Source organism: Chaetura pelagica, unplaced genomic scaffold (assembly GCF_000747805.2).
Source record: "Chaetura pelagica isolate M959 unplaced genomic scaffold, ChaPel_1.0 scaffold180, whole genome shotgun sequence".
Lineage (NCBI taxonomy): Eukaryota > Metazoa > Chordata > Aves > Apodiformes > Apodidae > Chaetura > Chaetura pelagica.
Genome location: NW_009951794.1, coordinates 894,974 through 908,000, shown reverse-complemented (window position 1 = coordinate 908,000; position 13,027 = coordinate 894,974). Strand labels below are relative to the sequence as shown.

Below are 13,027 nucleotides of genomic sequence, written 5' to 3'. Positions count from 1 at the left end.
GGAGGTGTTCAAGGCCAGGTTGGATGAGGCTTGTGCAGCCTGGTCTAGTGTGAAGTGTCCCTGCTCATAGCAGGGAGGTTAGAACCTGATGATCTTTAAGGTTCCTTCCCTTAACCATCCTATGGTTCTAATTCCACTCCTTGCTTTTTCCTGCCCTTGACAATCACCATTTCAGAGTAGTTCCTGTGACATTTGAAGTGATCCCAAGGGCCATGATGTCACTTATTTCTAAGTCAGAAGAAAGCAAATAACACTGTGGTTAGTTTTAGAAAACCCAATCCATTTCTGAGCCAACCCTGCACAAGTCATTGGTGTTCTGGACTGTCCATGTCTGTAAGCATCTCAGATTATTAAGAAGAAAATCACAAGGCAATTCAATGAAGTGCTGCCTGTAAGGCCACCTCCCTTTGAGGATCAAGGTGTGCCTGCAGAACAACTGTGGATCCACAAGTATTCTTACCTCCTGGGCAGGCAAGGACTTCCACAAAATGGTATAAAAACTTTCCTTTTTTCAACTTCAGAACCATGTTTTGGATATTTCTAAAGCCATAAGCTGCTGCAAAACGCAGCACTGTCTCCCCATCCTTTTCAAGGGTAACTTCTTGAAAGTCCTTGTTCCTATAAAGACACACAGAGAATTTTAAATCCCTGCATTACCCACAGGATGATCCAATTGTGTAAGGCTGAGTTCAGAGACTCCAAAGAGAGCAGAACAAGGGTAATGGTGATATTAAGGTGAATTCTTCCAGCTCCTAAACAGAGTAAAGCAAATTATTTTCAGAATAGAAGTACACTTAATTTTTAAGGGCAGCTAAGTTTAAATAAAATTAAAGCTAGCAGGCTTTACAGTTTACAGATTTATAACATGTACCTGCCTATCAGCAAAGGAGGCAGGTTGGCAATACCTGTCTTAGAGTTCACTGCAGCATCAACCAGCCCAGCCTACATAACAAGGATACAAAACTGGCTTACTTTAATGCTTTGTAGGTGATTTCTTTGACATCCATTCCAAAAAGCTCCTTTGCAGCATGTTTAAAAATGTGCTCCAGGTAACCATCAGATCTCTTCCCATCATGCCTTACTACATCTCCTTCCTTTATTTCATCAAACCTTATAAAACAACAGAAAGATCAAGTCTAAAATTTCATTCCTTCACTTCAATAAATGAGTATGTTTTTCCCCATCTCCCCCACCAAAGAGTTTTTATAGCAGTGAGAATGTCTGAGCATTTTTATTACAGCTTAAATTTATTTTTAAGACCCCAGAAGAGCAAAAATTTACATCCTCAGGTCTTGTAGCTTGAACCATTATCATCAGATTAGGCTTTTTAAAAATGAACATTTTCCAATATAAACTGATCCAATAAAATAGGTGCGTTATTGTTCTTACACTGTACAGGCTGATTTAGAAATCAATCTGCAAGAACTCTTTGTAATTCTCATTCTGTGTAGCAATCTCTGGCAGAAGTAACCACAGGGGCTACACCACAAGCACAGCTCTGAAAATGCTCCCATGGTACCACTTAAATTTCTCCAGTCTAGACAAGGTCCAAGCAGGATACTAACTGAAAGGGAAAAGGATTTAAAAACATTTCCAGAGCTTTCTATATTGTGCAAGAAAGCATGTTTATTGTTCCACTATCACTGCTTTGGGAAGAGACCAAGTAGCATCTGTCACACTTGAACAAAGCTCAGTGAGTAGCAAGACCTTGTAACCAAGGCTGAGAATAAGAACAACGTAAGTGCTGCTTCTGAGCCAGCCATACAGGCAGTCAACAAAACCTCCTCAATGCTATGATATTAATCTCCTACACTTCATCTAAAACATGGTCCCATTTGATCTCATCCTGACAGCTGTTCTCTTCAGGATTGAAAATTAATAACCATTCCCTGAAAGGGTGCTACTGCTATGAGTTCTACTTGAACAAGAGGAAAAAGGGCAAGTGGAAATCTACTGTCAGGATGCTGCTCTGAGTGAGAGGAAAGCACAGAACAGATGGTAAACCCCATGATTGCAACCCAGCATCTTTGTGAGTCCAGACAGTTGGAGAGGGGCAAAGACTTTATGCAAGCTCAAGCACAGAAGAGCTCTGAAGGGTGTCCACATCCTGAGAGTCATCCTTACTAGCAAGCTGTGGACTTGATACAGTCAAATCTAGTATTACTGCATTAAAACAAGGAGCTACACAAGTCTTCAAAAATCAAACATTTTAAAGAATTCAATAGATAGGAGTTGCTGCCACACATCATCTGCTTTGTAGTTACACAGCATATAGTTTTATATTATGTTTCACATTACTTTTATATATAGCTATGAACATCTAAGAGAACTTTGGGGTTTTTGGCCACTGTATAAAGGATGGAGCTGCAGTATACTCAGGTTTTGACAGAAGCTTTTTTCCTTCAAAAGCAGAAACATTCTTTAAATAAGTTTACATGTATGTTGAATGTGCTCCAATGTTTTGTCATTTGTCATCAAGACAAGGAAGCAATCCACATCAAAACTACTTACAAACTATCTACAGGTACTTCAGTCACATCTTTCATTGACACATTTTTCTGTTCCATTATTTGGACAATTTCACCTGTAGGAAAACATATGACATTTTACTTTCAACATCAAAGCAAAACACATATCCTGTCCCTCTGCTTAAGCAATCAGTATCCCAACACCTGCATGTGCTTACAGTCACACCTCCAGTTCTCACTAGGGTCAGTTCTCTCCAGTAACTGAGAAGCCTGACACTTCCAGCCCTGGAGAAAAGAGCCTTCAGCTTGCTCCAAACATTGCATCATACTGTCCTTAGCCCTTCTGTTAGGCAAAGCTTTGAATATGTTTCTACACTGCAGGGGAAAAAGGGAGGATACGTGGTTTGGATGCTAAATCTAAAGACAAGAGTCAGAGAAAAATGCCACTGGTGCCTTGTGTTTAGAACATTGAGTAATCCCAGTGGAGAGAAAATAATGAGAAGCACAACAATTATTTTAAATAGTGCCATGATTTTAAATGTGCATAACTCTCACCTTTTTCAAGAGGCTGACAAAAACAAACACCTGAATCTTTTCTTCAGATGAATACCAACTTAGAAGTAATTTTTGCTTTGCCCTCCCTGTACAACACCTGTACTACCAGCAGCACAAAACCATGCACTTATTTTTAAAGCAAAAAACAACCTTACAAATAAAGCAGCCCTGAAAAAAAGCAAAATCTGGGATCAAGATTATTCTAACACTAGTGACTCACATAAGTCTTTATAAATAATAAGTTTAAAGATGATTTAACCTGATGTCAGAACACAATCAACTTCTTGTGAATTGTACAAGGCCATATAGAAGTCTTCCCGCAAGGCTTCCAGCTTTTTGTCATAACAAGGCGCCACAACCACATGGAAAATTTTATCAGGAGACAAGTTCTGTGGAACACAGGAGAGAGCACATGAGAACTCCATGAAAACCAAAAAACAGCTTGAAAAACAACAGGAATGAAAATAACATCATGAAGTCTATGCAAGTCATAGTAGTAATCAACCCTTAGCACGTAAATTTAACAGCTGCTGCACATGGATGAAGGGATTTGCCAGAAGTCACGAAGCATCAACAACAAACACTGAGGTCATTCTGGCTGGAGCTTTTACTTAACTCCTTCAGACCACATTTTCTGCAGCTTTTGACTGCCTTAAAGTGAATTCAAGTCAGAATTTCAGAACTCTCTCTGTGGAGACAGCAGTGCTCTCCTATATCACATGGATGCAGTTACATTTAAGAATGACAGTAAAAAAGATAATCAACTTCCTCAGCATCCAAAGTTGAGGAGATGGGGTGTTTAGTTTCTAGGATACAATGCTTTATTTGGTCCCAGATAACAGGGCAATTTCTACACCATCCTCCTCTGCTCCTCTTTTGGCTGTGCTAAAGAACTAGACAGACAGCATTTAACAAGAATCCCTTTAGCCACCCTAGATTTAATTTTATCCACAAATATCTAAATCTGTGTTGCAGCAGGAGCACAAGAATTGCTGCCAGCTCACACTGCACCACATGCAGTGAGATTCATTGTATATTCTTCTTGTCATGGCCACTTATATAGCAGCAGAGCACCATTTATTTTTCAAGTGAAAGACAAACAATTCAGGAAGATGCTTTATCACTTTATAATACACTAAGATCTATATTTCAGCATTAAAACCTACTAGCCCATCTTTACAGAAGTAAATATATACTGTATAATGATAAGTATAATGATAAAAGTCAATCAGAATTACCTACCTTCTGCCTGGCAAAGTAGCCCTTCACCAGGGAGCCCATGATCTGCTGTGGAGACTTTGCAGTGCAAATGTGAGAGGTGACAAGATTGGTAAGGACCCTTTCAGCATATCGGATCCAACCTGGAAACACAGTATCAGAGATAGGCAATGAAAGGCAGAAGTTACGGAACAGCTCTTAAAAATGAAGGCATCTTCACAGGAGTAAGGACATTTCTGTATAGGCTAGAAGCCCCACCTTGAACTGTAGGACACTTCAAGGCTCTGTTAATAGTGCTCTACAGTTGCTATCAATAATTCACTATGTCTTTAATTCCAGAAGGCATTGTGAACTTCATGGCCTGTTACACCCTTTCTCATGCATAGATCTAGCAAAGCAGAAAAAGCAGAATCCCAGCTAACAAAGAATAAGGTGACTTCCTAGATTTCAGCCTTTGGATCACCAAATACAAATGTAGTCTGTTCAGCTGCTTAACTGAAACCTTCTGTTTCCTGAGATTTAATATCCAAGCACCAGCTTGCCTCCTGGAGAACACAAGGGTCACATGAAAGCATTATCACAAGGTGCACATGGATTAAGCCTGGAAAAAATGGCTTCTTTTACTATTGTTAGAGTAGCCACACCTTTAGAAACACCCACATACCCCCAACCACTCACACAGCAACCAACTGAAGTCTCCCTTAGTTACTCCATACACCTCCTCCCTTTCCCCAGCCTCCTTCAGCATTTCAGCCATGACAGGCTATGTACATTCACACCACCCCCAAAAGCCAGAGTAGTTCTATTATTCCCCACTTTCCACAAGAACTGACAAATTAGCAAAGCAAGATATTCAGGGTATGCAATTCTTCCTTAAGCACTGTAACTCTTACTGAAAAGAACAGCCCAGCACCTCACAGCAAGGACTGAGAATATTTTGCTTCACCTACACATACTGAGAACATCAACTGTGAGGAGTGTCAGGCCCAGCCTTCTAAGGAAGTGTGCTAAGAAAAAATGAAAAGTAGCACAGTGAAGCCTTGTACCTTCAAACAGATCAGTGCTTACATGGTAGGAAAACTGCTGTGAGATCAAGCAAAACCTGTAAGTTAATCCTTAAGCTTGACATTAAACATTCCCAGGTGTTCATAGATGTGTAAGTAAAAATGCTGCCACAAAGGCCAGCACTAGCACAAAACTTGCATCTAAGTGGTCTTCAGATGGTTTGCCTCTCTATGGCAAAGAAGTAGTTTTCCCAGTGTAATACAATTTACTAATGAAAATGAGAAAGTGTGTTAGGAAACATGAGGAACCTCCAACTCTTTAATATTCCCAATTCTTGATAAAATACAGACTTCAAGGTTAACAGATACTAGTGTCCATGAAAGAATCTCATAAAAGACATACATCTTCAACAGGCATTCATCTCTGTTGTAGAAAAAGCTAAGGACCATAGATTTACATGTCAGGACTGTGCTGAATTGCTAAACTCTGAATAGGAAGTTGGCTTAATGTCCAACTTTAACTGGGACTTTAAGTCCAAGATATTACCTGCAACAAAGGACTTAATTTATTGGTGCTTGGTACAAAGGCCATATTAGTATATTCTGTATAATATGGTGTCCTGTAAATGGCTTTAGTCTCAAGTGGTATCAAAGTAGAACTTGAGCTTCAGATAAAATCAGGACAGTTCATAAAAACAATCTGCCTTGTACTTCAGCAGCATTTCTGGAAGGTCTTTCCCTGATACTGCAACCATGATTACCATTCATCACCACAGCACTCCTGTCATGAGGCTGGTTTTCAGAATTTGAATGTTTCAGATATAGTCACAAACTGTAAGGAAATGTCACTAAATCCCAAGAGCCTTCTGGCAGGTATCACCCAAAGCCATTTCTTAAATTGTTTCCTTCCTTGCAGTAGACAGAACAAGTGTCTAGCAGTTCCAAGCTCCACAATGACCATTAGTCACTGTTTATTTATACAAGCAGCCTCGTGAAGGAGCAACACAAGGCATTTATCTGCCTCACACACACCCCAGTTGTTTCTGCCTCATTAACAGAGCTGAATTCCAGAGCCACAGCTGAAGGAAGCCTAAGGATACCCCCTTCTTATATCAATGTACATATGCCCTCATATAGCCTTATACCCTTCAGAAATCCAGATTCTTGACCATGTATTGGCTTGTGTTAACACCAAAGAACAAGAAACCCCTACAAATCACTGTGTAAATACTTGCAAAAACACCCTTAGTAAACAACATTTCTGGGAAATTTATGTAGCCTGGGGGGTAGAGAGAGGAAGGAGAAGGAGGAACAGAAAATGCATCCAGATGATTCAAGTCAGGAGACACAGTGAATGACCTTGCTTTAAAGATGACTGATCTTTTTTTTGTCTTTAATAAGAGGAATGAAATATCAGATGCTTTTGGAATGGGTTTACAGTGATCTTTCAGTTCAGTTTTCCACCTGTGCTTCTGCTAACATGCACACCACAGCAGACAGCTAACACTAACTAGCACTGGAAACAGAAACTACCTTTTGTGGAACAGACAAGAAAAGTGCTCCATTAGCTACTTTAAAACGTTTCCACTGAGATCAGCAGATAATCTGAGCTCTCTTTCTAGAGGAAAAAAATAAAGATTATCTCAGAAGTTCCAAAAGAAATCCCCAGGGTTTGAATTTTAGATAAACCATGTGCAACAAGTTTAGTAATAGTGGGTTGTTTCAACTTCACAGGTTTAAATGGAAAAAAACAACCCAACAGATGGTATGTCTGGTCCTGAAGATAGGAAGTAACACTAAGATAACAGGAAAAAAAAAGTATACTTTTCCTCTTGATACATATATGTAGTTCCTTCAAGCATAACCCAGATACTTCCACTGGAGAATAAACAAAACTAACAAAAGTAGGAGTCTAATTTCAAGAACTCTAAATCAGTAACAACAGATTCTGGGGATCACTAAGTGCATACTCTAACTCACTCTTGTAACTGCAACAATTAAATAACACAATCAGTTATTTCAAAGCTAGAAATAAGTATTTTTATTAGCCTTTTGAAAAGCAACACCATGAACTTACTATGGTGGAGTTGAGAGGGCAGGTGAGGTGAAGGAGTTTTATTCCCTTTTTGATACTTCTTTTTTAGTAATGTGACTTATCATACTTAAGTTGAAATTACAGTGTGCTAACAAACGCAAAAAGTAAACAATGACTGAATATTCTACAGCTTTTCAGTTGTGGTAAGACCAAGTCTTCAGCTGCAAAATTCTCAGAAGTGAGACATTTAGTGAGTCAAGTCTGTGACATTTCAGGTGGGAATTATTTAATGTTAGACATAACCGTATCATAATCATTAAGAGTAATGTCACTTGCTACTTTCCTCCAGGCTCAAATGGTAAGTTCAAAACTTTGCTTATGATAACTGAGGTTGTGGTTTAATTTTATCAGTTAAGCAAAGTTCTGTAAAGGTTCTTTTCACTAAGGAAACTCTGTTAAAACTTTGTGGTCTGGACACACAAGAAGCAGCAGACATTAACTCCTTAGTTCTAGTTCTGATTCATTTCTCCTAAGGACTTACACAAAACTCGGTGCTCTTGAACCTCAGTTTCATTACTCAGAGATTTGTATGTAATATATGCCTCTTCTGTAGAAATGATGGGAAATCCAACTGACTGACAAATACCACAAACATTAGCCTGACTGTATAGGGCCCTATGCTGAATTAGCATGTGCCTCACCCAGCACAATCACACCTGCTCAGGGTCTGCATGGGTCATGTTTATGGCTGTGGCACCTCACTTCCATATAGGAAAGCTGATGATGCTTGTTGGAAACAAATCCTGTGCTCCCAACAGCTCATGAAGAACAGGATCATCTAGCAAAGCACTTAGATGCATTAGGGATTATCAGCACTGCTGGTAACAAGTACTGAGTGTGACATTTGGGGTCTCTCAAGAGCAAAGCCAAAATGCTGTGTGCCATGTAAGGCTCCCAAATGAAACCACCCTTTCCTTAGTGCCTTGGCAGTTCCAATGAGAATAGCCTGAAGGGCAGGAAGGTTGAAGAAATCAGTTCTCACCAGGACAAGCAGAGGCAAACATTGGTAAGGCATGCTCCTCCTGGTTCCTCCGTTGGTATCGCTGCACAAACTCCCTCTGGCTCTCCAGGACACTGAAATCAGCAGCTATAGTGGTGTCAAATACATAATGAACCCCTAGGAAAGAAAGAAGGAAGGAAGAAAAAGTGAATTACTAGAAATGGTTTCCATCTTGCAGGCTTCTTTCCAAGTCTACAGAAAATCCTGAACAGTCAATGGGTATATTCTTCCCCCTCTCCAAACTGTGACAAACAGAGTGAAAATTAGAAGCCATATATTGAACAGCTTTCTTCTATGTCATGAATTTAAAATGCGACCAACATGCTAATGCTGACCAGCAACATTTCAAATGGTTTTCTGCTTCCTTATGAGAAGCTTGCTATGCAGCATGTGTTTGCTTTTTAACTGAATGGGATTTCACAACTCCTGAGCTATGGGCAGTGGGTCTTGAAAATAAAAATTATTTTCAGGACATGCTGAAGTCATATATCATTATCCACAAAAAAATATATCCAGCTGAGAGACACATCTTCTACTGCTGGAGTTGTCTGCAAAGGTACACAAAGATATCACCAACAGAGCAGAGAGCCTGTCTGCCTGTTCAGCAGCATGTCCCTGCAGCCAGTGAGGCACAGATAACCAAGGCATTCTAAGAAAACTGGGGCCCACAACTTACATTCCTCCTAGATTAAGAACATTTACTGGGTACAGAGAAGCATAAAAGCTATGAAAAAATGGGGGAAAAAAAAGGGCAACTGTTTGTAGGTTTCTTACTGTCCTTTTCCTTCTTCCCTCAAGTACATACAACCACAAAACTACAAGCAAAGTGCTTTTTCTTTTTTAAATATAGCTTTGCATGTATAGCATAGGGAGCAAAGGAAATAGAGCTTTAATATAGAACAGGCAAATGCAAGAGCTCTTGCATGTAGTTTCAAATTACAGAAAAGAGGAGACTGAGAATTTTCTAGGGATACAATGTGTCAAAAGAACTGGAAGGTACCTAAGGTAAGAATTCCCTCCTCCCTCAAACTACAAAATAAGGTGGAATCTTACTGAAGCTCATGATCAAGTCCCCCTTGATTTCTCAGTAGTGAGGGTTTTGAAGACAGCTCTAAAATGTCATTCTATTCTGTGACCTTTACTACCAACACACTAGTTCCTCCAGTCCATTTCTGAAGCTGGTGAATGTCACACTGCTGCCATCAATATAACACACTGCATATTTCAAGCTCTAAACTAGATTGTGCAATGGCACTTGATGACTGCCTGACAAATAATTCTGCTGAGGAAGCAGAAACTTAAAATAATCTCCCCTTTCTGCTCTACCATCATAACAAACCCAAACTTACCAAGACTTTTGAGGAAACCACAGAGTCTCTTGGCTGCATCATTCACAGAGAGATTGAATTTAGCAGCAAAATAAGGCAAAGACTGAGGACATACAGACACTGCCAACACTTTGTGTTTTGAGGTATCACATTTCTAGTAAACAAAACAAAAAGAAAACAAGATATGCAATTACAACAGGAGACAGCTCCCTGCTTTCCCTCAATTTTCCACTCCTCTAGTTATTCCTGTGCCCTATGCTTCACTGGGCCATATCATTAAAACCGCTTTGGAACAACTATCAAGTTTTCTAAGGGTAGGACAGGATGTTTCTCTGACCCTGTTCATCTCTAATCTCTGTAGCTGTTTCCTTGAGGTAATTCAGGGAAATCCATCCCTCAGAGGACAAGTCTGTAGTTAGTCTCCTAATGGCATACGAAAATTAAGATGGATTCAGCATCTGTGATGTTCTAACAATATAAATCATTCTAGCAAATATGAAAAAAGCTTTAAATATAAATATTAATCAATGCTTACAGGAGCATGGGCACTTGAAATTACAAATCCCACCCAGCCAATTACAGATCTGATCATTTGTTAAGGCTCATGTGTCTCTATCACTGAGGCTGTTGAGGGAAACTGGCAAGATAGGACCTTCAACAAAATTGTAGACACTGAAGAAGAGCCCTTAGAAAATACCTAAACTGGTGTGCAGTTTTAAAGCTCTGATGACTGAGACTTATTTGCAGATGAATCTGTGCTTCAGCTGGGACATTTTCCACACCAGTGGCACCCTTGGAAGACAAACCAGGATTATGCCACAGACAAGTCTCACCCTAAAAAGGTTGGAGACCATTGACTGCACACCCTAAATGCTGCATAATGACCATTCAAGTAGAGCCTGTGCCTACCTGAAAAGCATCTCCCTTGCTCACTGTCCTCTTTTGGACCCCCAAAGTTCTGATTAACATACCTGGCTGCCTCCTTATCAAAGATTTCAGGCTCTCTTAATAGGATCCATGTGACCCTTTTTTTTTTCCTCCCTTCTCTTTTCCTCATGTACAGCATCATACTGTACAGAGAGCTAAACTAGTTCTAAGCAAACTGAATCACTGTGTAATGAATCCTCTTACTTATGATACTTAGATACAGATTGAGAAAAAGCATAAATTCTGGTAGCTTTTGAACACTGAGCAAGGACACAAAACTCTAGAGCAGAACTAAAATAATGAATTCTATAGCAGGATCTAAACATACAGCAACTACCTTTCAGAAAATCCAGATCTCAGCAGAAAATAACACATGAAAAGAATGCTTCTCTAAGTTCTGCTAAGAATTTGGACACAAAAATCTGTTCCAAATATAGTCAGCTGAAATATATATTAAAGTCAATTCTAATTTCAAAAATTTGCCTTCATAGTGTTGTATTATGTGGATACACTGGCACCAGAAACACCCAGAACAGTCCTAGTAACTAAGGTATGAATTCATAAACTGAACTGCAGGTGTATTTATTATTACCAGTAATGAGGTAGTCACATTTTTCAAAATATTTGACTTGTGCAGGAGGCAGTACCTTCCCTCTAGCATTTAGATTAAATGCTGTGATCTTGCCTCTCTAGTGCAAAATTATTTTAAGTACTTGAATGTTGATCTTGCTCTGAGTTATCACTTCCTCTTTAGAAAAAGTATATCCTGACAAACCTTCACATTATCTGCCTTGGAAAATCAAGCTGCTTAGTCATTCTGTAATTGCCTTCTCCTCACAGAACACGGTGTGTTGCTGTTTGTGTTACTTTACCTTATTAAGGTTAAGAATACGAAAGAGCTCCTTCTGATTCTGTTGGAAAACTCTGGCTCCTTCTTCTGATGTCATGCAGTTGTCACACGCTAGGCAGTCGCTAAGGAGTATTTTAGCATTAGCCAATGTATGAAACTCATTCTTCTGGGGGAGAAAAAGCAAACAAGTATTTAATAAATCCATCCATTTTCAAGACCTCTGCAATGACCTAGCTGAAGAGGAAACATGCAGTCACTGCTTTGTTTGAAACAAGGCAATCCATGACACTTAGTAACATCCAACATGATGTACAAGTAAACAAAACAATATACTCCATCCTTCTTCATGGCTCTGCTCCTGTTATTACTGTGAAATTGCCAAATGTTTAAGGGTAAACATCAATCTAAATTTAACTGCCCAGTCCATGTTCTAGTAACTTGATTTGCTTTGCATTTCAGATCTGACTGTCCCCATGGACTTAGCAAGCAATTAAGAAAACTTTCTTGAAGCTCTCCAATAGCCAGATGCCTCCGTAACAGCAAGATGGCTTTGGCTTTTTACTAAGACACAAACCAAACACAATGCAGTCCTGCAGTGACACTGACCATGTACTGTATGATCAAGAGAGTCATACTTCTGGCTACAGTACCATTGGCAGCTCATCTGTAGGAAGGAGGAGTTTCTGGTTTGTGTTGACATAATAAGGGTTTTTCTAATTTCACCTTTATAGTCTTGATTCTCATGAGATATCTGAGCTGTTCCTAATTGCTAGCAACTGCTTGTTGATTAGTGCTATTTTTAATACTAGAAAGTTCTTTACTTATAACCTCCTTTGGGTACAGAAAAGAGCACAAATGAGAGTACATTGCCATTTTTAGCAGGAAAATTACCTCTTCAGAATCATCATTTGAGCTCAATGCATCAACAGATGTACTTTGTGTATCATCGTTTTTCTGTTTTTTACTGCATTCCTGAAACAAAACATAACAAAATACAGGCATTACACAAAACACACTCACCGGTCAGTACTGTTTGTACCACTAAAAACCAGGGTTGGTTGGTTGGGTTTTTTTCACAGTTTTGGCAGCAATACATCTACATATTGACATGCAACGCCTGGTATTCAAAGTCCATTGGCTACGGTGAAAACAATCCCTCAGTTTTACAGCTCTGACAGGGTAATACAGGCATTACACAAAACACACTCACCGGTCAGTACTGTTTGTACCACTAAAAACCAGGGTTGGTTGGTTGGGTTTTTTTCACAGTTTTGGCAGCAATACATCTACATATTGACATGCAACGCCTGGTATTCAAAGTCCATTGGCTACGGTGAAAACAATCCCTCAGTTTTACAGCTCTGACCGGGTTTGTTTGTTGGTTTTTTTTCCAGTCCCGAGGGGAAGATGAAGCCGAGCACAGAAGCTGATGTGCCCGCGGCGCTCCGTGCGGCCCCAGCGCGGCCCGCAGCCGGTAAGGCCGCCCCGCACAGCGGGGCTGTGTTGCGGGGCAGGGCTGCCGGGCTGTGTTGCGGGGCTGGGCTGCCGGGCTGTGTTGCGGGGCTGGGCTGCGGGGCAGGGC

General features: G+C 40.0%; 1 protein-coding gene across 1 annotated transcript in view; it reads right to left on the bottom strand.

Annotated features, from left to right (window-relative positions):
• NARF (nuclear prelamin A recognition factor) overlaps positions 1–12,429 on the bottom strand; it is an 18,666-nt gene extending 6,237 nt beyond the window's left edge. Inside the window, exons 1-9 of the mRNA XM_010007189.1 lie at positions 12,337–12,429; positions 11,468–11,611; positions 9,690–9,822; positions 8,323–8,457; positions 4,266–4,384; positions 3,283–3,412; positions 2,512–2,584; positions 973–1,110; positions 461–618 (exon numbers count right to left, since the gene is read on the bottom strand). Of these exons, the coding sequence (XP_010005491.1) occupies positions 461–618; positions 973–1,110; positions 2,512–2,584; positions 3,283–3,412; positions 4,266–4,384; positions 8,323–8,457; positions 9,690–9,822; positions 11,468–11,542 (961 nt within the window). The 5' untranslated portion in view covers positions 11,543–11,611; positions 12,337–12,429. The remainder of the gene's footprint in view (positions 1–460; positions 619–972; positions 1,111–2,511; positions 2,585–3,282; positions 3,413–4,265; positions 4,385–8,322; positions 8,458–9,689; positions 9,823–11,467; positions 11,612–12,336) is intronic.
• Between the last annotated feature and the right edge of the window lie 598 nt (positions 12,430–13,027).